Genomic DNA, 27,621 nt, shown 5'->3' on the forward strand with positions numbered 1-27,621 from the left:
AAAATCACCAACAGGCCCCATAAAATTTGCAGACTTTGCTTGTCCGCAACTGTACACCGTCACTCACTAAAATCCTATCCCACACATCCAAAAGCGGTAGTATAATGTTCATGACCAATTACGGCAGTTTCACGCCATTCATAGTACTGCAGGGTTTCCTCACCGAACTACACAAGACGTGTTTTGGGCGACTGCTGTCACTCTCACCGCGAAATATTCATTGCAACAACCGTATTATTTCCTGCTTGACAATATTAATGTATGTAAGTACTACATATTCCATCAACCTGGGTCCCCAGGCCTCAGTGTTTAATTCTAAATTCTACTATCTTTCGTACTTGCTATGAAGGCGCTCACACTTTTCCATCGCTCACTGCACATCGGCAGAGACAGTTTGTTCCAAAGGAGCACCGTCGGACCGGAGCTCTCGAGTGCTGGAATAATATCAGCAAGCATTCATGGTCACTGCCACTTGGTTGTCAAGGCTTAACAATAGAGTCACCTTCCCATGAACTCAGATTTTTCCTGTGACACCATCGTCATCGCTTCACTGCAGCGCTATAAAATTCATGGTGAGCGCAGGGTACCATTTAATTTATTAATGCTCTTGCCACGCAGACTCCATTCACCGGCGGAATCACTCGGTGGAGAGGCGACACTCATCAAGGAAGAGGTGTTTCAGCTATAAACGAGAGTAATGAAGATGCGGCAATGCGACAATTGTCACAAGATCATCATGTCGTGAACAACTCGTGCAATCGAAGTGGGTGAGCTATCATGTTATCACACAAATCTTTCATCTTGCCTGTTGTAATGTTGACACGTTTATTTGATAATGCGCTTATCAGTGCTGTGCACGAAATTGACAGTACTTAGTAATGTAAATATCACGGAGTTCTCCTTCTACTTCAAGTTACCAATGGTAGGGTACATTATGTCAACGTTGAATGGAACGCGTATCCGATGACAAATTTCATCCCGGGTTCGGCCAGTTTATGTTCTCACTGTGTCCTCGCATACGCGTGACGTCGATGTATTGGCCAGGATATGGTTCTTCACCTAGTAAAACTGTTTCAGAAGTCGAACGAAAGGACTGGCAAGTCACTCACTCCGATCGATCAGGTTGACTTCCAGCTCGTCGTCATCATCGACATCTTCCTCGTCTGACGCCCAGCGGTCTTCTGCGGCTGCCTTGGGATTTGCTGCATGATCAACGGCAAGATCTTTCATCAGGCGATTTATTGAGTCCTCTTTTATATCCTGCAGTGAGTTTTCCCGTGCCGCGCGGGCGCGTTCAAGTTCTGGGAGATATTCACTGAAGACGTAGAAAAAGCAAGGAGAACAATGAAGATAAAACGTACGTCCTATATGTTTCACGAGACTCCTCCACCGCATCGAAAAATTCCTTGATACCGGCACCTGTTGTACTTGAGACGCCGACAGCCTGTAATAGTCAGCTATGCATTCTACAGCATGATGAAATATAATTACCTTGAGGTGTTTGTAGAATTCGTCCAAAACGAGACTCACGCTATTCATCAAACTGTTCATATAAGTCGGTCCACCTTCAGAGTCCCTCAATCCTAAATGGGACGCAAGAGCGACTTGAAATGCCTAGTGCATCCGTCTTGTTAAAGACCAGGATGAATGGTAATTTTGTCTTGTACATAATACTAATAAAGCGTCATGGATCAGTAAGCCGCTAGACCACGCAGTACTCACCTGCAGGCATACAGCATGTTAGACATGAATGTCACTGGAGCTGTCGTCCGTGGGGTGTCGATGATGTACGCCACCACAGTGGGAAATGAGGAAGCAACGGCATTCGTGATGATAGCACCAGATGCTGACCAAGTAAAACTCTCAATTTGCCCCGGAGTGTCAAGAATTATGTGACTACGTGAGCGCATGTAAGAGCGAATACAAAATAAAAATGACAAGCACATACTCGACTGTCTCAGCCCGTTTCTCGATCAACTCCAGAACCTGGTCAAATTTCGTCGTAAAAAGATTCAAGGCAGTCAAAATGCCACCGTTCGGTCCTAGGTTATACCTTTGATCCATTCAGTTATTCGTGCACTCCCGTTCAAATGGAGACAGCACGCACTGTTTCATGACTTCTTTGTAGTTTACAGTATCCCGGATATCAATGTTGGCCTCAAATGGCACATGAGTAACCGCTGGGTCAAGGTTTAGGATGTATGGCGGTTGTTGAGGATTTTGCGAGTGGAGGTAGGAGGTAATGCGCTGCACGAAGGTGGACTTGCCAGCCCTAGTGATGGAAAAGTCCAGTTCGGTCCGGTTCTCCAGGAAATTAGGAGAACCGTGGACCGGACCATCGGTTTGGTCCGAAAATGGTCCGGTTCTGGTTCAGTGAGGGTTCGAACCGAGAACCGGACCATCCAAACTAATAGAAATTTCTTCAAGAAAAATTATATTGAAACACACCCAACAACAGATGCATCATATAATAAGATAGGGCTCATGCACAAACCACTAATGTGTGACACATTGTGACTGACTGTTACCTGATGTGACCTCTAAGTGGTGGCGACCAAATCTCGGAGTGCTATGTAGTGTAACATCCATACAGTATGAACTATGCCATCAGATACTAGTGTATGCAATGAAAGGTAAAATGTATTGCTGATTACATAGTGAATAATGATCAAAAACAAATAGTCTAAAATGTCAGATTCCGGCTGTCTCGTTCTCTTCTTTCTGTGCTTTGCTGACCCTGGTCCTCTTAGTGTTTATTTCAGCATGTCCATGAAGATTACTCAGGTGGCCTGCCTTGCTTTGGGGCATTTTTGCGCCTGGAAGAGTTGCAGAATGAATGGTATACCGTTTTTGTAGTTCCCCTGCATGTCACGCATACAACCTACGTTCCGTAGCTCATAACATTTCATTTTCTTAATGCCACTCACAAATTCAAGTTTTCAAAAAATCCAGCTGCGCAGGGTTGTCTAAAATACAAATCTGCAGAACACTGCACAAATATATTTTCCAAAAATCAAGATTTACGAGTGGCATTAACTTTATACTCCAAAATCACGCCAGAGTCACTCTTTATCACGTAATGTTGGTGGTTTGTGCAAGAGCCCTATCTTACTAAATGCTAACTCACTTAGTACTCATGCTCAGCACTTGCACTCTCCTGGCTTGCATTGGCACCTGCATGTTCTGAATCAGACCCAGGCGTCGTACAGGAGTACAATCACCGCGCGACTCACGAGCTGCCACCTCCGCAGCTGTTCGAGCCGCAGTGCTGAGAAACAGGGACTTCAGTGACCTGTGAACGAAGGTCAAGATAACTATACTGATGATGCAGTGGAAGAAGCAAGGCTCACGGTGTACATGATATTGCGCTGCTGGATAGATTGGTGCTTTCAATGTCTTTGGGGGTTTATCAGTGTAGCTTTTGTTGCCTGTTCATTGACAATGCAAAGACTTTTTATAGCTTTCCTTCAGTGTGCTGGCATCGTGAACTTGAACCCCAAAACCAAACCAAATGAACGGCTATGTGCACTGTTCAAGGCTAACATATCTCCCCCACAACATCACTTCGTCACTCTTGGCCCAACGTTGGTGCGCAGTGCAGCACCGGTCAGACCCATGAGTTGTCTGCATGCACACATCTAAACAATGTCATAGCAATCGATCCTATAAGCCCCAATCCAATTTTGGTGCGATGACTTGCAATGCCAGGCCAACAAATCTGCACTCCATGTATGTAACACCTTCATTCAAAGATCTTGTTGGGCTTAACATACATACACTAGGCTAATGCTACACGACCTCCGGTCCAACGACATCCACCTCCCACTCCTCAGAACCGCAAAGAAGCACACTTCTCAGGCATTTATTCCACCGCCACCACAGCTCATCCAGTGCCCATGATACAGTTACTGGTGATTCTACCCTCGTTTATGCTGATGCATTCTGAACTGTTCTTTTCGCATTATGTACGATATGGATACCAAACATTTCATCATCTCTGCCTATAAGTACTACACTAAAACTACATACTGACTTGCCATCGGTTCGAACAGGTTCAGAACTGGTTCTGCAATTCTGCAAGTCCCCAAACCACGGACCGGACCAACAGTTCGGTCTTCCCTATTGCCCGAACCTTGAACCGGACTTTGGTCAGGTTCAAAACGGTTCAGGTTCAAACCGCGGTTCAGAACCGGACCTGGCCATCACTAGCCAGCTCCCGCCATCCTGATCATGATGATGACATGTGGTTTTGTTTTCGAGCTCATACCTGGTTGAGCGTTCAGAGACGCGCTCATGGTAGTAGAAGAAAAGTCTTCCCTAGGCAGACCAATCGAATTAACTGTAGAATAGCATATGCTGAGTAAGTAGCTATCTTGATGCGGCATGACACACATGTGACGCGACATTGATGAACCTTAGCTTGATGCAGCCACTGGCACACCCGGATCGGTACACGTGGACCAGCATCTGGAAACTGGAGAGATCATTGTCATCTGCAAGCCGACTTGGGTAATACCAACCGTCGCAGTGTTATCAATCATACACCCAAGCAGCGCCCATCTTCAGGCAATAGGTCTGCGAAGAAGTCTGTCGCTGAAGCTGTACCTGAAAGAGAGCACAGTGAAGCCAAGGTGCAAAAGCCCAGGAAATCGAGCCAGGAGGTCAGGGGTGACAAGGATGCAGATATAGTAGTGGTCGATGCGAGCGTATTAGTACACGCCCTCCACCAGGTGAAGAAATGGTGCAGAGATGGACGTGATGAAATCATTATTGTACCCCTTGAAGGTCAGTTGAGATGTTAAAAATGTTTAGTTGTCTGACATGAGGTGGCTTAGCCTTGAATTTTCTTGATTTACTCAAGAAGGGAACGAATCCTCTCACCCAACGCGCGCGGTCAGCTTCACGAATTTTAGAGGCTTTATTGGCACAGATGCTTGTATCCGTGTCCAGTGGGATGATGCCTTCGTTCTGTGGGACCGCATCGAGTTCAAGGACATGTCAGCTGATGATGCTAAGGACAAAGCTATGTTACAGTCACTGCACCTCTCTGGTTCTCCAGAGTGGGTTCGGCACATGATGATTATGTCGCTGAAACTCGTGCTTCAACGAGTGACAAACTCATAGTCGTTTTTGCTATCCTTTCCCCTTCTGTTGTTCCAGCTCAGGTCTGTCGAACCAAGGCAATCCTTGGTTCCAAGGCTGTTCCAGCTCGGTCTCAATCAACGATGTCATGGAAAGTATTGGAAGCCTCACAAGTCATGCATACTCGCTCTGCCTCTCATTCCTCAGAGCATGGATTCTGCAGGAAATATCTCCAGGCATCTTTGTGTGGTCTCTTTGCTTCGAGTGTGTGGTCCTTATGAGGGTCTAACCACAGCAGTTACGGAACTAGTGTTCATGATAACTTTTTACTGGTTCCTACCATCCTACAAACACTTTGTTTCACTGTCTGCGGACTGTCCGATGTGCCCCTACTGTGTATGTTCTATGTCCTTATGGTCCCATTTCTCGAAATAAACTATATATTCATTTCCCTGGCGGTTTGACATCTGTTCTTTCGGACTGGTTGCAAGGGGTGGAAGATAGTACCTCCAAATTTTGTGTTTATGGGTTGGTCGGCGGTAAGCAGGGTCATCTTTCGAGATATTCTATTTGATTGTCTGTTACCCCAGCGTATGCCCCGGCATACACCTTGTGAACAGGTGAATGTATCCTTTCATGTACATAATCCTTTGAGCTCATTTCGAGCGGTGCAGATCGGTGTGGATCAACTCGATCCTTCTGTTTTGGGCCTTCCAGCTCACTCTAGATCATACGAAGCCATTAAATGACATGGGCTTCATGGGTCTGGTGTCACCACGTGCCTCTTGCCCTATCGTGTTTACACCGAGAGTTCCAGACATGGAGCTCAGGCACGTCATGCATAGGTATCCTGAGGTCGACTCGGAATGAGAAACCTCTGTGAATATCCTTCTATACCTCGCAGTATGATATTTCAATTTTCAGCACGACCCAAAGTATGTATTGTGTAATGTATGTCGTTGATCGCTAGTTTTTCTTCCTCTCAAACTCAGAGATCGCGTGCAGGTCTATCACATTCCTACATAGAGAATGAACTAGACATGTGGCTTTGAAAGTTGTCTTGAACAATGAAGGAGGGAAGAGACCTTTAAGTAGTTAGATCATCACAATCATCAGCAAACTACATTGTTCTGTGCAAAATGTGCCAGCAATGTAGTAAATAAACCAAAACAAAGTGGCATTTGTGGCATTTTAAAATGCCTAAGGCAGGAACTGAACTTGGAATACCACAAGGGAAGTAACAAGAGATAGTTACCACTGCACCATAGTGCCTCTGACAGACATAAAATACAGGAACATTTGTCAGAAATGTCATAAGTTGGTTGCAACAGCGTGCCTGTGAAACTCGGTTTCAACTGTATTGATACTGAGTCACAATATCGACACATGAGTTCTATTCTTAAAACCCATTAGGGATATTTATACCAAAATTGCATCATTGAAACTCAATAGGGATATCTTAAGAAGAAAGGGAGAACAGTTTCGGAAACACACGGGCACCCACGTGGTTTTCGCATAGGGCCATGTGATTTTCGCCTAGATACACTTAGATACACTTAGATTCGCCTAAGGCCACATGGTTTTCGCTTACCTCGCTTAAACCTCTTTTTGGAAGCTCACGTGGCTTTGTCATGTGTTTTCGAGCGCCAACTCAATCGCCGCTACCCGCGCACTACTCGACACACTGTTGTAATTGTTTATGGTACATACATACAATAAATAATAAAACTGAAAATGGAACAACATATGATACAATCTTGCAGACAGGGAGACAACACATATATGTGGTGATGGGAAATGAATGACAAAAGGTTGTGAAGAAATAAATCAAAAGGAAACAAAGCTGGAGAATGGGAGGACAGAAAATTGGGAACAGGAAACTGGGAGGATGGGAGACGGGAGACGGGAGACGGGAGACGGGAGACGGGAGACGGGAGACGGGAGACGGGAGACGGGAGACGGGAGACGGGAGACGGGAGACGGGAGACGGGAGACGGGAGACGGGAGACGGGAGACGGGAGACGGGAGACGGGAGACGGGAGACGGGAGACGGGAGACGGGAGACGGGAGACGGGAGACGGGAGACGGGAGACGGGAGACGGGAGACGGGAGACGGGAAGCAGGAAAAGTGGGAAAATAAATGCATTCAATAATACTGTTACATATTTTGTAATTTTACTTTTGTCAAAATCCCACTCAAAGAATGTAGAACTGACTGATCTTATGTACTATGTACTTTTACATGGTGTGGTAGATTTGACTTTTAGTTTTTTTTTTGAAATGATCATAAATGTATTTTCAAAATTATTCAAAATACACAATTTATTAGGATGCAGCCAATGCCCATCAGGAGCCTTCAGAATTATTAGGATGAAGCTGAGGCCAGGGAGCTTAAAAAGAGTACAAAGCACTCTTTTTTGGTGATCTGTGCCAAAGGCGGGGCAGGTGTGTGTTTATACCAAAGTTGCATCATTGAAACTCAATTGAAACTGATTCGTAATATTGCCCTGGTCTACCTTTTCTTTTAACTCAGTGTAGAACAGTTCAACCTGGTTGGGAAGTCCTAGTATTATCCGCATCCCTCAACTAGGGAATATCATACCTCACCCCTTCTATTATCCAACCCTTTCACCTCAGTCTCATCCAGTCCTTTTGTCAGCCTGTTTTCAGGTGTTGATGACCAAGTACATTTGCTAAACCAGTCCCTATTTTAATAGGTCCTGGTATTGATGCCGGACCTAGACCTTGATGATACGTTAATTACAACACTGTAGCCAACTGTCAGTTCAGATGCTGCACCAACCTCTTAACACCCCTTCATCAACAACTTCAGCCCTTGTTGGTATCTTCTGCTCTACTTGTTACAGTTCTAATTTGTTGACAGATCTGTGCCTTTTAAATGTTACTGGTCCGCTGATTCACTTACATATTTCAGATTCTGCAAGCTTTATATACCTAACTTCACCCTCCAGCACTTCTCCATCAAAGTGCCGCACCCCCTGCTTTGTCCCTGTTTCAATATAGATGCCTACTGATTTGCAATGATCCTGTGATTATTGTGGCGGATCCTTTCATCGCCAAGGATTCCGAGCACACGAAAAAGCTTGCCAGAGGTGCTCTGAACAAAGGAGAGAGAATTTAGAGCTTGCTAGGGCCATTCATCAAGGGATGTCTATACTAGCATCATTTTGATTTTACACTAATGTTAATTAATTGTAGAGCGAGAACAGGCACATCAGGGTAGTGTGTTTGTTGGCAGACATCCATCCATCAGTAGTTCAACACTTTGTAAGCCATCACTTTCATTTGTCCTCAATCACTAATACTGACTTGTTGGGGATTGATGCAAGCTATCAACAATCACTCGGAGGATGATGATTTTTATCCCAATAATCAGATGGACTACCAACATGATGTTGATATGGGGCGGACCGATTCAAATGGTATGTCTTTGTCATTTCTTTGTATCATCATGTTTTCAACTTACATCAATACAGGTGACCCACCATCATCTGGAACAGCATCGCCTGCACCCCAGCACAACATTGACAATATCAAAGTGGAATACCACCCCAATAGTGGTAGACCCACCAAAGTGTACCACTTTGAGGACTATGGACATGGTCCTGGTGCCCCACCAGTAGTTCCAGAAGCAGATCCTACACCCTGGCAGCCGTTTCGCACTTGTATTGACTTTGAGGTTGCGGAACTTGCTCATGATGCTGGACTCTCTCATGAGCAGCTGGATGGGCTCATTCACCTCATCCATCGCAGCAGGATTGAGCTCTTTACCCTCAAGAATTGCAAAGATGTAAGAGACACATGGGACACAGCGTCATTCAAGATGACACCTGTGTGTACTATTCACTAACTTTGTATATACTATGCTTATTTTTGCTTCTGTCATATAATAGTTTACAAAGGAGGAAGTGATTGTGCCCTTCCGAGGTGTTGATCAAACATTTTTGCTATTTCATCATTCACTGTGGGACTGGGTCACCAATTTACTTCAAGATCCACAAGTAGGTCCGAACTTTGTCTTCAATGCGCCAAGGCTGTCAAAGTTCAACGGCAAGAAGTTTGTTCAATTCATTCATGAACCATGGACCACTAATGCAATCTGGGAGTATCAGGTAGGTCACGCTCTTATTAATATCACGTTAAGCATCTGCACTGTATATACCAACTGAATATCATCATAGTCAAAAATCCCACCAGATGCAAAACCTCTTGCTTTCATTTTATATGCCAACAAAGCAAAAGTGTCATCATACGGTCAAAAGGCTACCCTGTAGTCACTCGCTGTGCTAATCTTCCTATTGCGATTCACAATGGAGAAGGCTTGGGTGGGGGGCACGTTGTTGGTTGGCTGCCTATTGTTTGTTCTACTTTTTCTTACTACTGATGGTCTCATTATTAACACTCAGGACAGGTAAAGGAAGATAAGAAACATTCAGGAAAGCCCGCCTTTGTCAACTTCAAGAATGTGGTATGGCATGCCTCGTTTATGAAGATTCTTGACTGTCTGGTGCCACTATCGAGGTTTGGTTCTTCCGTAAAATGCTGGGATGATCTTATTCGTGTCTTCTATCCAATTGTACTAATACTATCTGCAGACTATGAAGAACAGTACATGTATTTCTAGCTCCTGAGGTACCATTAGATATCTCTGACATCTGAATGTGTTCACTGTTGTAGGGCTGTAATGGCATTGATTCATGGTTTGATGGGCAAATTTCCTTGTCCTATCTGTCTAGTACCTTGTGATGAGCTTTCAAATACTCTCAAGGTATATCCTCTCCGCACATGCACAGGAACCAAGGAATTACTTGCTTGAGCGTGAGAATCTACTACATTGGAGGCAAGAGAGCAGATCTTGAGTTCTCAGAGCCTCCATGATGTCGATGTAAGTCTTGCTCTTATCTTTATGTTTATCTCACTCAGTCTATTATTACTCTTTTTATTTTCATTTTCAGAGTTCATTTGGCATTCTGGAGCACACCGACGTTCACAGGGCTCTATCGCATGATAAACTCCACTTCAATGACAAGAGATTGTTCAGTGATCACAAGTGACCTGAATTGCAAAAATGGGTTGAATGTTTGGGTCGACAGGCTGATGTCCAGATTGACAGCTTGTGAGTCATTTTTCTGCTGTACTTATGTAGGTTTTCAATTATATTGTCAGCTTTCAATCAATTCCGCATTGGCGAAACCTGAATCACTTTGATCAGGTTATACCAGTATCGTTCTCTGATGGAACAAAATATGAAGACATCTCTAAGGTGAGTCTCCTAGATCGTTTACTTTGATATATCATTCACATTTTTTTAGCTTATTGTAGTTGCAGCGCATAATGTATTTGACCATGATACGGATCCAGAGGCATATCTCCTGCTCTGCTGTATCCGAAACTATGTAGAGTTTAATATGTATGCTTCGTTAGAAGTCCATACTGAAGATACCATCAAAAATGGCCGGGAAGCATTGTCAAAGCTCACTGAATTGATGGATGTACATATCCCTAGTCTAGTTTTAATTTATTGTGATGAATCCAATTGTATGGTCAGAAATACATTGAGGATACAGCAGAGATTTCCAAGAAGTCCTGGAATTTCCTCAAGAAACATCTTTCTGCCCATCTCTTTGATGATATTGAGGCAAAAGGTGTTTCAAAACTACAGCACCAAGCCGAATAAGAAAATGCATGGCCCATTGAAAGATGCCTATCAAGATCGTACAAATTCCAAAAACTTCGCTGAACAGGTAAGTGACTTCTGAATCTGAGTCTGCATATATGCGAAGTGAGCTCTGATATATGACTAACAATTAAAAATTTAAGATCCTCTGATACAACCATGACAGCTTGATTGTGGAATACATTTGCAACAAGTTGGATCACCTTGACACTCAGAATCTCAGCAAATCCAACTCAGAAGACTGACCCGATACTGCACCCCAGGAGACCGATGATATTGATGTTGACTCGATGGAACCAACTGATGCACAACATTTCAGTTTTGGCTTAAAGCAGGTGGCAATGTCATTCACACACATCGAGGCAGGTAGTCAGGGTAATCCAGCATTTGAGAGATTTCGGATCAAGCTAAACGACTTTCTGAACTGTGCGTTTGCTGCCAACAGCATACCGGACGACAGATTCAACTCGCTGCGAGTGACATAGTGAGTTGATGATGTTTGCAGCTCCGAAATGATATGATATGTCTTACTCTGAGTCCTTTTGAATTAGATCGTGGAATATTGATTCCTTAAAGTCAATTTTGAGTCGCTTGTTGACTGGCAAGTATCCACAGACTACCTTTGATACACTCCGATGTTTCATGGCTCACCGCACTATGATTGCATCATCTTGCAGACCGACACTGGCATCATCTTTGGCAAACTAGTGTTGATTTTCACCTGCACAGTAGGGGATGTTCAATATCCTGTCACACTTGTTTGACCGTATGATCGACTGGTTGGCATTTGTCCACGAAAGGACAAAGACCCTCAGTTTTGCACGTTAAGAGAAAGCCTAGGGCTTCTGCAGAGTTTTTCTCAGTTCACTCAATTGTTCAGGGTTGTATGATAGTAGAGGATGTCAGCAGACCTGACAAGTTTTTAATTGTTGACACTATTGATACAGATATGTTCCTTCAAATGCAGGACATCCGCAGCCAGTGACTCTTACTTCCAACCTCCTTATTTCCCTGCATCTGCCTTCGACTATTAGCAATGTCGGTCCTCATTATTAGGACAATTTCATTTATTTCTTATTACTATTACAGTCTTCTTCTATCTTATGATGCGCAGCACCTGTTACTAACTCATTGATTCAGATTCAGAGGGTCCATGCTGTGTCACAATGGCCCGCCTCATGTCAGGTAATAAAGCAGCCCTCTGATCCCAGCTCGTCCCAGCCATGATTGCGCTGTTGGACCATCTGCATGATCATGCTTATGCTTCTGAATCCTGGACCTAGTCCCTTGTTTGCGCAACTTGTTACACCAAACATCCCTGCCAGTTCCTCTGAGAAGGAAAATTTGGGCGATATCAAGGAGCTTCTTCCTGATGGGTATGTCTTGCAGGTCCATCACTATCATGAAGCTGAATCTCACCATCACCACCATGAAGCTGGATTACACCACCATAACCATCATGACATGAAGTGCAAGAAAGCTGGATCTTTCCTCAGGCGTGTCCACTGCACCATCATGGTCCTTGGCCTATGGGAGGGTCTTCATGCTGATGTGTTCGTTCTTGTGAGTGCTTACTTTGTATCATTGAAATTTCTTTGATGTCCTTGGGAAAGGTTGTGGAATCATTAACCAGATGGAGTGCGAGATGTGTCAGTATCTGGAGCAAGGACATGGTCAAGAAGGATTTCATAGGTCGAGGACCTTACCCAACTTATATCCTTCCCTCCTCGTCCAGGACAACCCCTCCACCTACCACAAATCCCTTCCTGCCTCCTCCAGCCGCTTTGGCACCTAATATTGCTACTTACTGTTGGTGATGTGATCCTGGGGAATAGTTGCAGGTCCAGGCGCCAGAAATTCAGCTCAGAGTTGAGCTAGCTCAAGGGGTATTCTAATTTCATGTATTCTGAATTATGCACTTTCCCTACTAGTGATGTGCATGGCCCGGCTTCAGGCCATGGGCCAGGCCAAGCCGGGCCTGAATAGGCCAAGCCGAGCTGAGCCAAAGTCATGGCCTGGTGACAGCTTTGGCCTAGCCTGGGAATATGAAAGGCCAAAGCCGCTGGCTCAGGCCTCGGCTTATAGTCAACTGTGCCTGCAGCACCCAAGCTCAAACTGTTTGACGATCATTGATTGAAAATCTGACTTCTGTCTCATTTTAGCTTTTCGATCACTTACATTGTGTGCATGTTCATGTGGTAAGAATCACAGTGAGTTGCAGACATTCTTTCCAAGCTCGACACAACTCACTTGTCACAGTGTTGGCAGATAGCACACTCATCATTTTCAGTAATATGCCCTCCTTTGCAAGTTTCTTGCAACTTCAAATCGCAAGCTTGGCGACAACCATCACATACGTTTTCAGACAAAAGGCATGCATTTGTGACGGTAATTTTTATTTTTTATATCTGCCTCTCACTACTTGTCTCTGATGGTTGGAACTGTCCACACAGACAGCGATGACAAATGTTGTGCACACCGGCCGGTCCGCCAAACCAAGCCTACCGCCACCCTTCTCCAACATTCTGAGAAGGCGGCTCTCCCATCACAAACCAAGGCTATCAATGCCTTTCATGCAGCAGAGGCTGCGAAGTTGCCTGATTCTCGACATGCTTCCAACGCTGGTGCTGATCAAACCACCCCCAGCATATCCCTGAATTCACCTCCAGGTGACACTGCACCATCAGGTTCAAGCTTGGCTGCACTCGAAAAGGGTAAGAGGACTCGCGTTCAAGAAATTCTTGACAATGAGTCTGGTGGTGAGGAACGTGAAGATGCGCGCATCAATCCATGACGTAAGTGTATTTGCCATCTGAGTCGTGAATCATACAACTGATACCAAACTTTTGGCAGCGAAACAGTCGCACAAATGAGCTGCGCCGGTTGATGATTTAGCCGACAATGATGGTATTCCGATCAATGTCAATGTCCAACCTATTGCAGACACAGCTCCAACACACGAAAGCAAAACTGCCGATCTCAATGTGTTTTTTTGCGCAACGTTCAAACATGCAGGAACTAATGGCAAGGTTCAAAAGCATTGAAAGTGCAAGATATGTTTGTAAGTCTACGATTTTCTGTTTTCAGTGCTCGGGCTGCAGCTCAGGCCGAGCCAGGCCAAAGCCAAGCCGTCATTGACGGCTTTGGCCTGGCCCGCAGTTTTTGAAAGCCAAGGCCGTCTGAAGCCAGGCCGAAGCCGCGGCTTTCAGGCCAAGCCGGGCCGTGCACATCACTATTCCCTACACTAATATAAATACCGCTAACGTTCTGAAACTGATGTTCAGGTGTGTTTCAATGGATTGTCAATGTGATTATGTCAGCATTTGATTGCATTTCTTGCTAAGTTGTTTGGTTGAGTTTACTGTTGTAACCAAGTTGCAGCTTCTGCATCTTAATCTGAAGCCAATTGCCTATCTTCATATCCCAGGTCCAGGCTCATGGTTTTGGTTCCATTCATTTTCCTTCTTTGCTTTCACACTGCCCTAATTCAAATTATATACCCCATCATTCTTTCCTGTCCCCTTTTAACTAATTAAAACTACCAAACTCTGACACACTTGCACTTTCAGATCACCTTTGCGACACCACACCGCCCGTTCCACTCACCATCATCCATCACTATGGCTGCTGTATTACACGGTCCTACAATACCTACCCACCCTTCGCCATTTCAGAATACCCAGAGTGTTTCTCATTTGCGAATGGGCTATCATCCTGAACCATCGGTCAGTTTTTAGTAGCCACTTGTCATATTCATATCCTTATCATACATACATAGGCACCACCTAATAAGCCTCAGTCCACTCAACCCATGACAAGACATTCTGACCCATTCTATGGTCATGAGCAGGTTTCCCAGTTATTTGACCGCTTCATTATGCATCTGTTTGCTTGTCCAGAGTACCCCCCTTCATCTTCCGTAACCTTCACTGCCCTCGTCCTCCTTCAGCAACTCAAAGTGCGCTTCCCCACTGCTTGAGGATCTTTGGGTGACTGTCTTTTCATATCCGCTTTCATGCTCGCATCCAAGGTTATCTGTGATGACACTTACTCCAACAAATCCTGGAGTATTGTAGCCCCACAAACCCTCCACCTACCACAAATCCCTTCCCGCCTCCTCCAGCCACTTTGGCCCCCACACCTTCGCCTTCATATGGCCATCACCCCCAACACCACCGGGTATGGAGGATTGTATGGCACACATTGTCTCAGCTCCATCATCTCCAGGTATACCAAAACACGAGCCTGTGCCAGTACCACCACCATCGAAGCACAATTTGCAGGTAAGTCATTGTTTAAATTGGACGCCTGGCAGCTGTCCAATCTTCTTTATTATGTCAAGAGCAGGTCTTGCCGACAATGCTATTACTCAACACCTTTGCCATGAATCAGCTCCTCTGAGAACGCAACTGCCACACAGGTAAGTTACCTCGTGTCATATTGACATCACCCGCATGCTGATTTTAATTAAATGTCAGGGCTATCATTCACAATGTAATTTTCCTCGTGTTTTCTTTCCTCGTGTTTGGTCCAAGTTGCACAGCCAAGATTGACTATAAATTGTGGTGGGTCCATTGATATTTTTCACACCATGTTTTACTTGACCTTACAACTTGTTGTGATGCCTCAGCATCCCATTGTGCACCATGACTCGGAGTCTGAGTTAGAGTATGATGATGCATCTGAATCAGATGTACTGTCATCTTATGTGGCAGGGACCACATCAATTACCACTCAGTCATTGGCTTCTTTGCAGGGTGGAGACATGGAGGTAATGATGCCTTACTTCGCTCACTATGATTTAGTAGCTCTAATGTTGTGCATCTCAAGATCATTTGGTGCCTGCAACTCGAAAACCAGTCTCTCAAGAATAATAATTGGATGCTGGGCGAGAAAAACAAAGTCTTGGCGTCCAATCAACATAGATGTTCGAGTGCGCAAGTTCCTGACGAGCTGAAGGCCTTTGACATCGAGCTCTCAACCTTTGCTTGCAAATATGGTATTATTGCTGAGATGTTCCCACCTGAGCATCACATTCTCAGATTGCCAGTGCCAAACCCTCCGCCCGTCATCATATCCCCTAGTCATTACTCAACCAAGGGTGCCAAAGAACTTTGCCTTGTGACAGAGTTGTATTCGCTTCTACCAGATCACCTCCATCATTTCATACCAACTTCTCATTTTCAATCATTGGTACGTTAGTTTATATGCTTCACCATCCCACCAAATACTAATTGATATCTAATTTGAATATTGCAGCTAGAGCAGCATCTCGAAGGTGAACACTCCAGTGAGATCGGCAAACTACGCTTGATGGCAGGGCACATCTTTGGTCTGGATTCGTCCTACTTTGACCTGAGTTTCATGAAGCAGGATACCATCCCTGAGATCCAGAAGATGCTTGGATCAGGCACTGCTGGTGGCCGCTCTTTGCCATCAAAGTTTCCGCCCATCCTTTTCACAAATCAAGAGATGGACCCCACAATGTCCACAGTTTTTGGTAACTGGGAACAACTCATGAAGGTAATTTTAAGCTTCACTTCATTCTTGTGCTAATGAATCTACATAGGCGATTAGGATCATGATGTTCAGAAAGAATTCACTAGTAGATGTTTCTGGCTGGCCACGCACTAAGTGCAATGCTCGAAAATGGGGCACAATGTCCTGTACTCCTGGCCTTCTTGCATGGGGTTGGGTCGCAGTAAGTTCTATTTCTGCTATCATCAGTCCTCTGGATTAGCATCTGACTAATATTATTCTCTAGTTAATCTTCATCCTTTCTTCCGACACTTTATTCAGGAAAGCTGGAGTTGGTGCGAAGTCTCAGCTACCATATGCTGCCATGTTTATGGCCTACAAGCAGCTGTGGGTAACTCTTTAGGACCAGCCTCATATTTGTGCAATCCGCAAAAAGATTGATGCCTACATCTGGCAATCATCCTCAACTTCCAATATCACAACATCTGACACTGAAGGTTTTTACCTCTGATCTGATGTGTTTGGCCATCACAAATGCGGGGCATAAGGAATCCGACGACTTTCCTGGACCAATGACTACCAATGACAACCCTGTCAATGACATTCCTGGACCGGCCATGCCTACTACACCTATGATCGCTCCTTCAGCACCGGTCATTGTCCCTTTAGCACCAGCCATTGTGGTGCTTGTCCCTGCAAATGCTACCACCACTCTCAATCCTGCAACCCTCTTGCCGGCTATTCCAGCCCCTGGACCACCTGTGGCATCTGAATTTGCAGGTGCGGCTGCTGCCACTGCAGCCTATGAAGACTCTGTACCTTCAGTGATGGCTGTTGATTCAGAGGTTCCTGGAGTACCTGGTGATGTACCAGTGGTAGTGACAGCCCCATCTTCTGGTTGTCGGGGCCGAGGAAGGAAGGCAGGGATGCTGGCACCTGTATCTAGTGGACCAGCGAGTGAGCAGGCTGCAGGCCGACTAAAGCGAACTCAGAAGAAGTAGGACCGCTACCTACAGATTGCTACTTACATGTAGGTATCATTTGATATGTTTTGTTGAGGATGGTGCCGGTTTGTAATTGAATTTACTTGCTCTCAATTATATTTCAATTAGAATGAAACCTGCCTGTTTGTATTCCAACGTCGTTGAGACCCAGTTGGGATATTTAGATAAGCCTTGGAATCTAGATCTCAAGGTACCAAAAAATCAACTTGGACAGTTGCAAGCCGACGGTCAATATTGCAAACTTGGTTGAAACCTGATTGGAATCACTGTTGTGACATAAACTCAATATTGTAATGTGGAATGTAACATAAATGTAATGTCACACTCTTTTATTGCAACCTATTGGGACCTCAATTTGTCATTGGATTATTGCAACACGTTACAAGGTGACGAAACCTAATTAGGAAATTTCTGACATATACGTATGAAAATGCTCACATGAACATCCTAGCTAGGATTCACTATGTGTATCCTACACAAAACACACCAAGTTCCATTTCCCTGAGCATACTGAATGCAAATAGCATCATATAGAACTTGAATTTCTGAAACACTGCTTTGTGTATGGTAGATATTACACTGATCAAGATGCCTGCACTGCAAGACTTGGCGAAATTTGTGAAGAGATGACCTAGAGGTGATGATATACTATTAAGAACAGCAGTTTAACAAGCACTGATAGCTTAGCGGTATGACTCTGTGTGAACTTAGAATGTGCCAAGCGGAATGCCTGAGTTCGAACCTCCCCTGTTCCATTTTGAATTTTTGTTTACTTTTTCAGAACGCTGCTATATATGATATATCTTGTATAGGCTGCTTCCCAGCTCTAAACCACATCTCTCACACAGATAGTGAGAAAAATATATCTAAGGGCTCATTGACACCTTGACCATTTTTGGGCTCTACCATAGGTTTTCGAGAGTCGACGGGTGTAGTGCCTAGTAGGTACACGATCGTCAACAAAACGTCACACCCTGTCACAGTGACATCAACTCAAATCTATGAGGGTCCGAGTCTTTTACTAGTACTAGTAGTTCAAATCCATATTATTTTTCCAATGCTTTTTCGGGGAAGGGTTCTTGTGCAGGCATTCTGACTGGCACTTTATTCTAGTAGAGTCTCTATTAGTACTAGTATCCACGACCGCGTAGTATCACTCTAAAGTCCCCTCACACGGGAGTCAGACGAACTTGAATTGCATCCGCAGGATCACTGGCAAATGTTCCGTTCTTTTGGATGTTAGATATACAAATACATTGTTGTCAAATGATCATAATGGCCACTTTGAATGACCTGAAAAGGGCTGGATTAATGAACTACCACGCAGATAAGAATCGCAGTGTCCAAAAGTTGAATTGATGTATAGTACAATGGGTACTACATGGTATTTTGTGCACGCTGCACGAGACATATCTGATCAAAACGTAAGGTAATCGTAATGGAATCATTAGTAGTAAACTGAGCAGTTTTTTTTACCAACGCTACATTGTGAAATAGTCAGAATCTGACCGTAATAATTGCCATCTATAATGAAACATTCTTGTTTTCTTTTTTCGTGGAGGAGCTGGGCTCAGGTACTTGGCAGGGATATGGTAATGTTCAAGCGCAGCACCTGCACGACTGGATGTACAAGATACTGCAAACACAACCTTCGGGTGCGGGTCCCGTTCGCACCGCAGAATGGATCAGGACAGGCTGATGATACGAATCGTTTGTGAAACTTGGCGTGATCAAAGCTCGGCGAAACTGTAAACATTGCGTGATATGTAAGGAATAGCGAAGAAAACTCCTTGCTCATGAACCAAGGTAGAGGCCCTATAATAAAATGAGCAAAAGTTGTTGCGATACCTCCGGGGCGGACTCACCATTGTCTTTGAGCTGCTCCGCTCTAGCATCTATGCCATCCTGAATGTCCTGTGCATCAATAGTCCATGGGTCGGATGTCGATGAGCTGAGATCGACGCCCGATGACGGATCATTCAAGTTCGCACCATCGATATCCTGTGTGAGATTCCAGGCAGTCCAATTGGATGATGATGGATTGTGAGCTGCGCTTATAGAATTAGACGAGTTGGAGGAAACTGCCAGCGGGACAGGAGGGGGCGTGATGCATCTTCGTGGTTGTAACGCCAAGTAAGATCTTTTTCGCATGTCACAGAATGCTATTAGGTCCGATTCTCCTAGCATGAGACCATTCAATCTCATTCCGTACTGAACAGCAATGAAAAATTACTAAATGACGAGGACAGTATGTGCACTGCTCACTTGGTTACACGTCTTGGCATTTGAGTGTGGTGCGCGCCTGCCCATTGATAGCAAACAGTGCAATTCTCACCGCCAATGCCATACAACGTGGCTCGGGAAACCCTTTCGGCACCTCTAACCACGAACACTTCTTGGCCGATGACGTTGTTGAAAGAATCCAAGGACACGTTGAGTATTTTCATCACAAATCCAATTGGGACGTCGATCTGTTCCAAGTCAGATATGCCTGTGTCAAGTTGAATTTCACTTACAAGCGAGCGATCACTCTCAGAAAAGTAGCGTTAGGTGAGCCCTTTGGGAAGTCAACGCTCTGCACGATCCTTTCGCCTGATACTCTGCCACGTGCGACACTTACGACATCTCCAGGCTTGAGGTCATACCTTTTTCCTTGGTAAATTTAACTGTCTGGGGTAGGCGCGTCCACTTGACAAATGCCACAGGAACCTGAAAACTTGGAGGTCCTGAATATTACTCCATAGAACGTAAAGTCAACGCCTGAGGAGACTCTTCCTGGAACCACAGCTGAGTTCCTCCATAGAAGACCAGGTCACGACGCCCCGCTTCTCCATGTGTTTCTCCCACAAGAACTTCTATATAATCTCCGATTTCTATTGATTGAGACTCAGGGGGAGGTTCAAAATGTTTGATACAATGGTAGATGTGACTGTGTCGTGCAAGTCTGGTGACGACGATCCAAGTAATATCTTGAAATTGCACCTATGCACCAAGCGTTAGTTGTAGATTTTCTATTCGCGCAAAGATTTACCTCCTCCATGGAGGACCCCTTGGCAAAGGTGAAACAAATCCTTGTCCATTTGAATGACATGGCCTTCTAAACCCAGGTATGAACCTGCTACGACCCGAACCGCGTCCCCGATCCAAAAAACGCGCTCCACATCCTCAAGTCGAGCTTCCAGCTCTTCCCGATGTCTGTCGAGGGTTAATTCGATGCATGCGGAGCCACCAAAACCATGGTCTTATCGACACGGACCGTGCCAATCTCTGATGGTACTGCTCCCGTGATGATCCTAACCGCATCTCCACACGCAGAAAATGCTTGGAGAACGCCACGATAGATTTCTGACGAAGGGTGTGTCAAACCCTGACTGCAGATGCAGTCTAATATCATCAGCGTGGGGGCAAGCAACAAGTTCTAGTTGATAACGGTGGAATTTTTTAAGGAGCAGTCCCCTGTAGTATCGCTGTCCTTTGTATGCGCATCCTATGATTTCGCCATTGCGAATGATATCGGTAACTTCCTTGTCCTTTGGAAGGCGAGAATGGTCGATCAGAGCTTCAGATCCCGCAGGCATTGGATAGGGAAACTTTCGAGTGATGACTAAGACATCGACAAAAAGGTCCGACTGGTCTGGGTCGAAGACATAGCCTATGACGCCCTTGTACATGCCAGATTTGACTCTTACCCACGAAGGGTTAGGAAATTTGATGGTTGAGTGTTCCACCGCGACGCGTTCTTCATCCGAGATGCGATGATAGTCTTTTACTGAGAGCTTATGCGAAGCCGGAAGGGAGGATGCAATGGTTTTGGGGCTATCTGAGACCACGTAGAGCTGCCCCGGCAACCAAGGCGACACGGTCACGGGGAATCCTTTACCATGAAGATATTCAGCAATATAAACCGTAGCAGTTCCTAGGAAGTGATGAGGAACATAGTACACGATGAACCAATAGACATACTATGGACATGCAGCAGATACATTCGACTCTCGAGCGTCGCGGGGGACCAGGCGGCTCTGTAAGAGATGCGGCTTCTTGAGGAGCTGGAGACCTTTGTCGCGTTGTTGTAGATCTCATCAATCTTTTTGGATAACGTATCCTTGGCTGATGGTCCTGGAATGGACGTAACCTTCGGCGATCGAGCAGAAGAGTCAACCTGATCCTGCGTGTCGTAGTCGCCATCTTCCTCTTCCTCCTCTTCACTGTCTCCCTCGTTTGCTTCAATGTCGAGATACATATTCTTCCGCTACAATTCTTTAGTATGCATTCAGTAGATGTGAAAAAAACCACTTACAGGGCGGGGTCGACGGGGCATGTACCTCTGCCTTAAGAGTTCGAGATTTCTCAAACATGTTCCGACATTGTCTTCGCCAGAGAAAAGCGTTGTTTTGGCATCCTTCCAATCGTCCGCAGAGTATTGATCGCCGAGGTACAATGAGAGTTTCTCTTCCATCTCACTATAACTCATTTCGGTTTTGAGGAATTGAGCTAGAATGCGCCATGCGCCTCGATTCGCCAGCGGCGATGGCGCTACATTAGAAGTGCCTGTATAATGATGTTCATACTTAGCTATGACAATAACGATGGCCCGGGTTATATTACGAGTCATGACTTACCTTCATAAGTTCTGTTTCGCGTGCACTTCAAAGCGGGTTCAAGTGCATCATCACTTGGTGCGGCACGTTTAGTACCAGCAGTAGTAGACATCAATCGGATTACTATGATCCTGCCTGTACTCTAAATCATTAATGCCCTGTAAGGAAGCCAAAACATAACATACTGTGACGATAACTTGAGCTTAGTCTATTCAAAGGTCTATTCTATGTTTTTCTAGCGACTAGTATACTAGGTATCGATGTAGATAGAGAGAGTAGAAAGAAGACCTACGAATGTGCGTGATCAGAATTTATAGTGAATGACTAATTGTGGACATACTTTCTGACGGTGTGAAGTGTTATGGACCGTGCACCATGCACGGCGCACACAATGAGCTTTTGTGGTCATTGTGGACCGATGGCGCGGGTAAACAAACTGTCACATCCCGCCCGCCCCACCACAATTTTGGACAATGAGTACATTAAATTTTGCCAAGTCCTGCAGCCTCGCACTGCCCACACAATGCTACATAGTAATACTAGTTATAGATGCAGCCGCAACAGCCTCAAATTGAACTAACACGTACTAGTACTACTCTAATGAAATACAACCATACGATTTAATAATAATCACAGCACATGTATGATCGAAGTCGAAAAGAGACTTCCACGGCAAGCGCCGCACAGTTGATATACTGAATGACTACGTATTCAGACCCAGCCTGGAAATGCCCGATTACTAAGTGAGCTGAGTTCCGGCTGAGTCTGAATTGTCATTCACTATATCATCTGCGTTATTTCTTTCAGAGAATTTCTTTCCAACCTCCATCTCACATTGCTGATATGTTACCGTTACCACATGCCTGATTATTACTATTATTCTATGTCATTTTTTATTTTCTGTGTTCGATGTTCGATTATCGCATATATATAATTGGAATATCGATTCTTGAGTCTCGAGCATAGAGAAGCTTTCTTATCTGAAGCGTTGGACATATAGTTAGTTAGTTAGTTAGTTATCATTTAGTTGAAGTTAGTACTACATCGAGATGACTGTTCTTTAGTGACTGGTTATGAGCCTAAAGACTTCGTAAGTCTTTACTAAAGCGGAGGACTTCAGAACATAATAATGATTTTCCTCAACTCAGGAGTCGTTCCTTATGTGGAAGCGTCGGAACGGCCGTGTTGCGCGAACTCGGAAGCAATTCTTGTCACTCCTGCAAGGTTAGGTGATAAACTTGGTCATGTAAAGTCTGACGCCAACGAACCCTCACAGACCGATCCGGCAGAGGGATATGACAAACTTCCTGCACCTCCGGAATTCAGTTCATCCGGGCTGCAACATTCTCCCGTAACCCCGCGGCATAGCACAGCGGGCACTACATTGTATCATAGCAGCTTTACATGTGATAGGTTGCGGCCTCCGATCAGTAAGTGATCCTCACGTTTAGTATGCCCATTAGATTGAATTGAGCATCAATTGCGATGTAAAGACTATGAATACTTCTAGGAACCAGCCACGCAAGCAGAATACTTTCGCGAGCTGCACTCTAGTATTGTCGTCGCTTGAACGCTAACGACCCGGGAGAAGAATGGCGCAATTATTGGTAAGTCGAATCATTTACAGATGACTGTCATATTGAGTTCTATGACGTGTAGTAGGGTGCCGCGAATATCTACGGGCAAGTCTCATTCATGAGACACTTGGCCTCTTGTCAGTGACACGATTATTGTCCTCAAGTATAGGCTCCTATCCACAAGGGTTTTACTGTTCCAACCCAGATGGTCTGGAGCCCGGTCATCACGAACCATTATAGCCATCATGGGTGTATGTGATTTATACTGGTAGGTCTTACTTCTGACACCAAGTGCGAGTCAGCATTCAGTTGTTGACCTGGACAACCTTAGTATTTTCCGGAGTTCTAGGATGATTCTTCCGATGCTTGGGGCCCAACGGTGACCAGGTAAATCATTAGTATACGCCTTGGTTAAGCCTTTACCTGACCTTCCCATCAGGTGACGATCAATGCTGCATACTACTCACGGGATTGAATTTTGAGAATATCTTCAACCTTGATGTTTGGACGTCTAACTTGAAACCAATTAACTACGTGATATACGGACAAGCCTTACATTCTCGTTTGTTAGAAAATAGGTGCGTTCTCTTATCCTAAATTCTTACTTAATGGTTCAGACTCGGATGTGATATCTGCTCAACTCAAAGCCATTATTCTCTTCCAGCTCTAATACTCGTCATCACCGTCCAAGCTTCTGGAAAAGAACGTAGGAGAGGGAGCACCGTACGGAATTTGAGGGGGGTAAGCCACGTGGATGTTAGAGGGCATGTGGTGTTCGAGGTTATCGGCGCGGTAGTATTCTTCTAGCCATCTATCTCTGTAGGTCATCACCCTATCTGAAAGGTAAGCAATATTGTTTTCCGCGTTCCTCAAGTGTTCCTTGACGAGTTGTAGCTCGGATTCTTCACTTATGCATTGTTCGTTGGAGACTAGGTGATTTTTTAGTACAAATTTCCCGCATCAAAATATTAAATCTCACCTGTAGTCTGTGTCCCCATATCGATCAGATTTCTGTTTTGACGAATTTGCCTGTACGCTAAGTCTCTTTAGTAGATCTGTATCAACTTACTCACTTGCAATCGATGCCGACTTGTATGTCTTTTGTGTCGTTGATGCCTCTCAGCTCACCTGATGAGGACAGTTGAATCCTGTAAGGTTCATCTGCTCAAAAATCTTGTAGCGCATGTCATATTAAAGAAGTCACCTGAACGTGACATTTTTTTCGACGTGGAAGCATTGTCGCAAACTTTTTCGAGAGTGTGAGTCCAGCGTCGGCAGGCTACTCGGCATGATGCTGATAATTGTGTCAACAGTGCCGACTTGACTTATGTATAAACGTACGATGCTGTCATCTGAGGCAATGCACCCGTCCGCTGTCGGTGCCAGGATAGCGATTTTTTTTTCAGTTCCGAAATGAATAATGATTGAACCGCGCTTTCAATGCCGTTACGATATCTGCAGCGGACGGAAGCTAAATTTTCCGCTACTTCCTATCCGATGGCATATAAACCGTCTCATGTAGCCATTGATATTTCAGCCTCCCTCTTCCTAAACTTGAGCATGAGTGATGATGAAAATCGTCCGTCTGTTGAACCTTCGCGCAAACGTAGTGGTTCGGCACTCCGCTCGGGCCCGCGTAAAAAGGCGTAGGTTGTGTTTGACTTATTATAATCCTACCGTTCTGACTCTCCTTCAAAAAGGACTTCATCGAATCCCCTTGTTCTGCATGGTCGACATTTTGGCCGCACTGTGTTTGCAATGTGCAACTATCCTGCCCTTCTGACCGCAGGTATACTCTGACTCGAAGAACTACGAGACTCTTCAATCGAGGATTATCCAGCGGAGTAAGTGTAATTTTGACGTTTCAATGCCAGTACCCCCTCATAACCCTTTCAATTTTTAGTGTTCGCCGGGAACACAGGGTATTCGTGGAATTAATAGATTCCTACCCTGGTCTTCTAGATCGCCTGACGAATGACGAAGAAGAGGACATCATTCACGTGGGAGAACTGGTAAGTTTTTGATACTGTAGTGTCATCATCACAATCATCTTCTGGCAGATGGGTAAAGGAGCGTCTGGTGCGCGAGGCGATGACACCAAGACTCTTAAATCTGCCGTCCTCGAATGGCTTGTTCCTAGAGGACAGCCACTTATTCCGCCTCTTGCCCGAAATATCAAATCTGACCGGGGCTTCAATCATGAAGTGACTGGCGCATTGCTCTGCCCGGCAGGCCTTGACTGGTCGAATCCAGTGTAAGTATTTTTACCATTCAATCACCTACCCATCAAATCACTTGCCAGAACCAAGCAGAGCCTCAAAAGCGGTGAAACTGCAGTTCGTGGTGATCAGTGGCCGATGTTTCTTTATGCTGGGTATGTCTATGACCCTGAAGATCCTTGGACTGGTTTACTTAGGAACGAGATACTCATCTTTGTAAGTTTTTCGCCCATAAATTTACCGCTCATTATAAGGTTTTGTTTCGGCAGGGTTTCAAGCACGTATTTACGTCTCCGAGCTCCGTGGACAAGGAGCCAAAAGCAACGCGCTCCGGAAATGCATATCTCCACGGCATGAAGTCTGTAACTAAAGGGTCCTTGGCTTATATTGCCACGCAGGTGCGTCGAAAACTTGACAATTTATGCCTGCCTACTGATTAATCTTTAGATTCGGTTTTCATTGAGCTCATCGTCTGTATTTTCGCGTACCGACACGGTCACAGACTCCGAGAACTTTTATCACAGCATTCTGGATCTGTTGGAAGATCCTGATGAAAGTCAGGAAGTAGTTGACTTGATGACGTGGTGGACACGGTTCGTGATCAATTTCACTCTCTAACTCTCAAGTCAATGTCTTTTACAGCCGTATCTTCCCCAATTCTACCTCTTCGCAGCGATGTATAAGCAAAAACAGCGCACTATCTAAAATTCGGGAGAAACGTGCTGTCCTTCGAGAACGAGCCGCTATGGGTAGTACTTAATTCATTGTTGTTGTTACCGCAGTGTCTGTATTAACACTTGATATCCTAATGCCACTTATGAATGAATTGGCTGATCCTTCTGTCATTGTATCACATAAGAATCCCAATGTAAGTATGTACTATGCTTGAGAAAAATATCACCAACCTGCTGCAGCGAGATAACTGAATGTCAGAGCTTAACTTATTGTTAGTAATGATGGATTTTGTTGTTAGAAGCCACGCATGCAACATAAGGTGTGTTTGGTGGAAGGTCTACAGCTTGCTATGGTGTGGTAATCGAATAACATATCCCAGCACATTTTGAGCTATTACAGATCCTGCCACCAGAAGCTATCCATATAATGGTAGCTGTCTCTAATAGAGGATCAACAACTTGTTGTGGCATGACAACTGGATGTCAAACCCTGGCACAGTGTCAGCAATTATGGATGTTGCCATTAGAAGCTGCCCATGTAAAGCTAGACGTATGGGGGGAATGATCAGCACCTTGCTACACCTTGATAATCTAGTGTCATGCCCAAGCACATAGTCAGCAATTGTAAATCCTGCTACCAGAGGCTGCTCATATAACAGTAGCCATCTTTGGTAGAAGATCAACAACTTGTTGTGGCATGATAACTGGATGCCATATCTTGGCACACTGTCAGTAATTACAGATCTTGCCACGGGAAGCTGCCTATGTAAAGCCAGACATATTGGGGCGATAATCAGCATCTTGCTACAGCATGATAATTAAGTGTCATGCCCAAGCACACAGTCGGCAATTGTGGATCCTACCAACAAAGGCTGCCCATATAACAGTAGCTGTCTCTGGTAGAAGATCAACAACTTGTTGTGGTATTACAACTAAATGTCGTATCTTGGCATGCTGTCAGTAATTACAGATCTTGCCACGGGAAGCTGCCTATGTAAAGCCAGACATATTTGGGCGATAATCAGCATCTTGCTACAGCATGATAATTAAGTGTCATGCTCAAGCACACAGTCGGCAATTGTGGATCCTACCAACAAAGGCTGCCCATATAACAGTAGCTGTCTCTGGTAGAAGATCAACAACTTGTTGTGGTATTACAACTAAATGTCGTATCTTGGCATGCTGTCAGTAATTACAGATCTTGCCACGGGAAGCTGCCTATGTAAAGCCAGACATATTTGGGCGATAATCAGCATCTTGCTACAGCATGATAATTAAGTGTCATGCCCAA

The 27,621-nt window shown here is 44.8% G+C and overlaps 8 protein-coding genes across 8 annotated transcripts; 5 read left to right on the top strand and 3 right to left on the bottom strand.

Annotated features, from left to right (window-relative positions):
- Positions 1 to 973: 973 nt before the first annotated feature.
- On the bottom strand, positions 974 to 2,808 carry F5891DRAFT_1166631 (XPA-binding protein 1; the record flags this gene model as incomplete). The annotated part of the gene is made up of 9 exons (XM_041365435.1): positions 974 to 1,059; positions 1,110 to 1,315; positions 1,362 to 1,444; positions 1,492 to 1,614; positions 1,640 to 1,673; positions 1,723 to 1,896; positions 1,949 to 2,053; positions 2,108 to 2,304; positions 2,737 to 2,808. The coding sequence occupies 9 exons, from the start codon at positions 2,806 to 2,808 to the stop codon at positions 974 to 976; spliced, it is 1,080 nt and encodes a 359-aa protein (XP_041218051.1).
- Positions 2,809 to 4,241: 1,433 nt separating this feature from the next.
- F5891DRAFT_1212390 (uncharacterized protein) lies at positions 4,242 to 5,187 on the top strand (the record flags this gene model as incomplete). Its single annotated transcript, XM_041369219.1, has 3 exons — positions 4,242 to 4,360; positions 4,430 to 4,785; positions 4,862 to 5,187. 3 exons carry the CDS (start codon positions 4,242 to 4,244, stop codon positions 5,122 to 5,124), a joined length of 738 nt encoding a protein of 245 aa, XP_041218052.1. The 3' UTR covers positions 5,125 to 5,187.
- A 3,238-nt stretch (positions 5,188 to 8,425) lies between these two features.
- F5891DRAFT_1131602 (uncharacterized protein) lies at positions 8,426 to 11,765 on the top strand (the record flags this gene model as incomplete). Its single annotated transcript, XM_041364686.1, has 17 exons — positions 8,426 to 8,525; positions 8,580 to 8,935; positions 8,997 to 9,215; positions 9,285 to 9,357; positions 9,378 to 9,460; positions 9,515 to 9,711; positions 9,781 to 9,871; positions 10,059 to 10,153; positions 10,270 to 10,366; positions 10,416 to 10,595; positions 10,652 to 10,750; positions 10,773 to 10,847; positions 11,113 to 11,256; positions 11,332 to 11,334; positions 11,368 to 11,385; positions 11,458 to 11,538; positions 11,610 to 11,765. The coding sequence occupies 17 exons, from the start codon at positions 8,426 to 8,428 to the stop codon at positions 11,763 to 11,765; spliced, it is 2,067 nt and encodes a 688-aa protein (XP_041218053.1).
- Positions 11,766 to 12,034: 269 nt separating this feature from the next.
- F5891DRAFT_1197750 (uncharacterized protein) lies at positions 12,035 to 13,574 on the top strand (the record flags this gene model as incomplete). Its single annotated transcript, XM_041368526.1, has 3 exons — positions 12,035 to 12,343; positions 12,394 to 12,589; positions 13,234 to 13,574. 3 exons carry the CDS (start codon positions 12,035 to 12,037, stop codon positions 13,572 to 13,574), a joined length of 846 nt encoding a protein of 281 aa, XP_041218054.1.
- A 764-nt stretch (positions 13,575 to 14,338) lies between these two features.
- On the top strand, positions 14,339 to 17,259 carry F5891DRAFT_1212392 (uncharacterized protein; the record flags this gene model as incomplete). The annotated part of the gene is made up of 11 exons (XM_041369220.1): positions 14,339 to 14,505; positions 14,559 to 14,738; positions 14,811 to 15,063; positions 15,128 to 15,200; positions 15,259 to 15,349; positions 15,411 to 15,551; positions 15,611 to 15,973; positions 16,040 to 16,303; positions 16,350 to 16,481; positions 16,545 to 16,645; positions 16,695 to 17,259. The coding sequence occupies exons 1-11, from the start codon at positions 14,401 to 14,403 to the stop codon at positions 17,257 to 17,259; spliced, it is 2,268 nt and encodes a 755-aa protein (XP_041218055.1). The 5' UTR covers positions 14,339 to 14,400.
- A 1,484-nt stretch (positions 17,260 to 18,743) lies between these two features.
- F5891DRAFT_986769 (uncharacterized protein) lies at positions 18,744 to 22,269 on the bottom strand (the record flags this gene model as incomplete). Its single annotated transcript, XM_041377812.1, has 14 exons — positions 18,744 to 18,874; positions 18,937 to 19,008; positions 19,128 to 19,473; positions 19,528 to 19,564; positions 19,654 to 19,753; positions 19,908 to 19,988; positions 20,010 to 20,135; positions 20,294 to 20,457; positions 20,519 to 20,607; positions 20,676 to 21,178; positions 21,226 to 21,511; positions 21,560 to 21,810; positions 21,882 to 22,002; positions 22,201 to 22,269. 14 exons carry the CDS (start codon positions 22,267 to 22,269, stop codon positions 18,744 to 18,746), a joined length of 2,376 nt encoding a protein of 791 aa, XP_041218056.1.
- Positions 22,270 to 24,103: 1,834 nt separating this feature from the next.
- F5891DRAFT_986770 (uncharacterized protein) lies at positions 24,104 to 24,622 on the bottom strand (the record flags this gene model as incomplete). The annotated part of the gene is made up of 4 exons (XM_041377813.1): positions 24,104 to 24,366; positions 24,417 to 24,466; positions 24,507 to 24,535; positions 24,566 to 24,622. The coding sequence occupies 4 exons, from the start codon at positions 24,620 to 24,622 to the stop codon at positions 24,104 to 24,106; spliced, it is 399 nt and encodes a 132-aa protein (XP_041218057.1).
- Positions 24,623 to 24,997: 375 nt separating this feature from the next.
- Positions 24,998 to 26,416, top strand: F5891DRAFT_1131603 (uncharacterized protein; the record flags this gene model as incomplete). The annotated part of the gene is made up of 9 exons (XM_041364687.1): positions 24,998 to 25,083; positions 25,138 to 25,226; positions 25,254 to 25,281; positions 25,341 to 25,449; positions 25,498 to 25,691; positions 25,740 to 25,872; positions 25,926 to 26,054; positions 26,104 to 26,249; positions 26,299 to 26,416. 9 exons carry the CDS (start codon positions 24,998 to 25,000, stop codon positions 26,414 to 26,416), a joined length of 1,032 nt encoding a protein of 343 aa, XP_041218058.1.
- Between the last annotated feature and the right edge of the window lie 1,205 nt (positions 26,417 to 27,621).

The sequence above is a fragment of the Suillus fuscotomentosus genome (assembly GCF_016647785.1).
Source record: "Suillus fuscotomentosus strain FC203 chromosome Unknown F5891scaffold_130, whole genome shotgun sequence".
Classification (NCBI taxonomy): Eukaryota; Fungi; Basidiomycota; class Agaricomycetes; order Boletales; family Suillaceae; genus Suillus; species Suillus fuscotomentosus.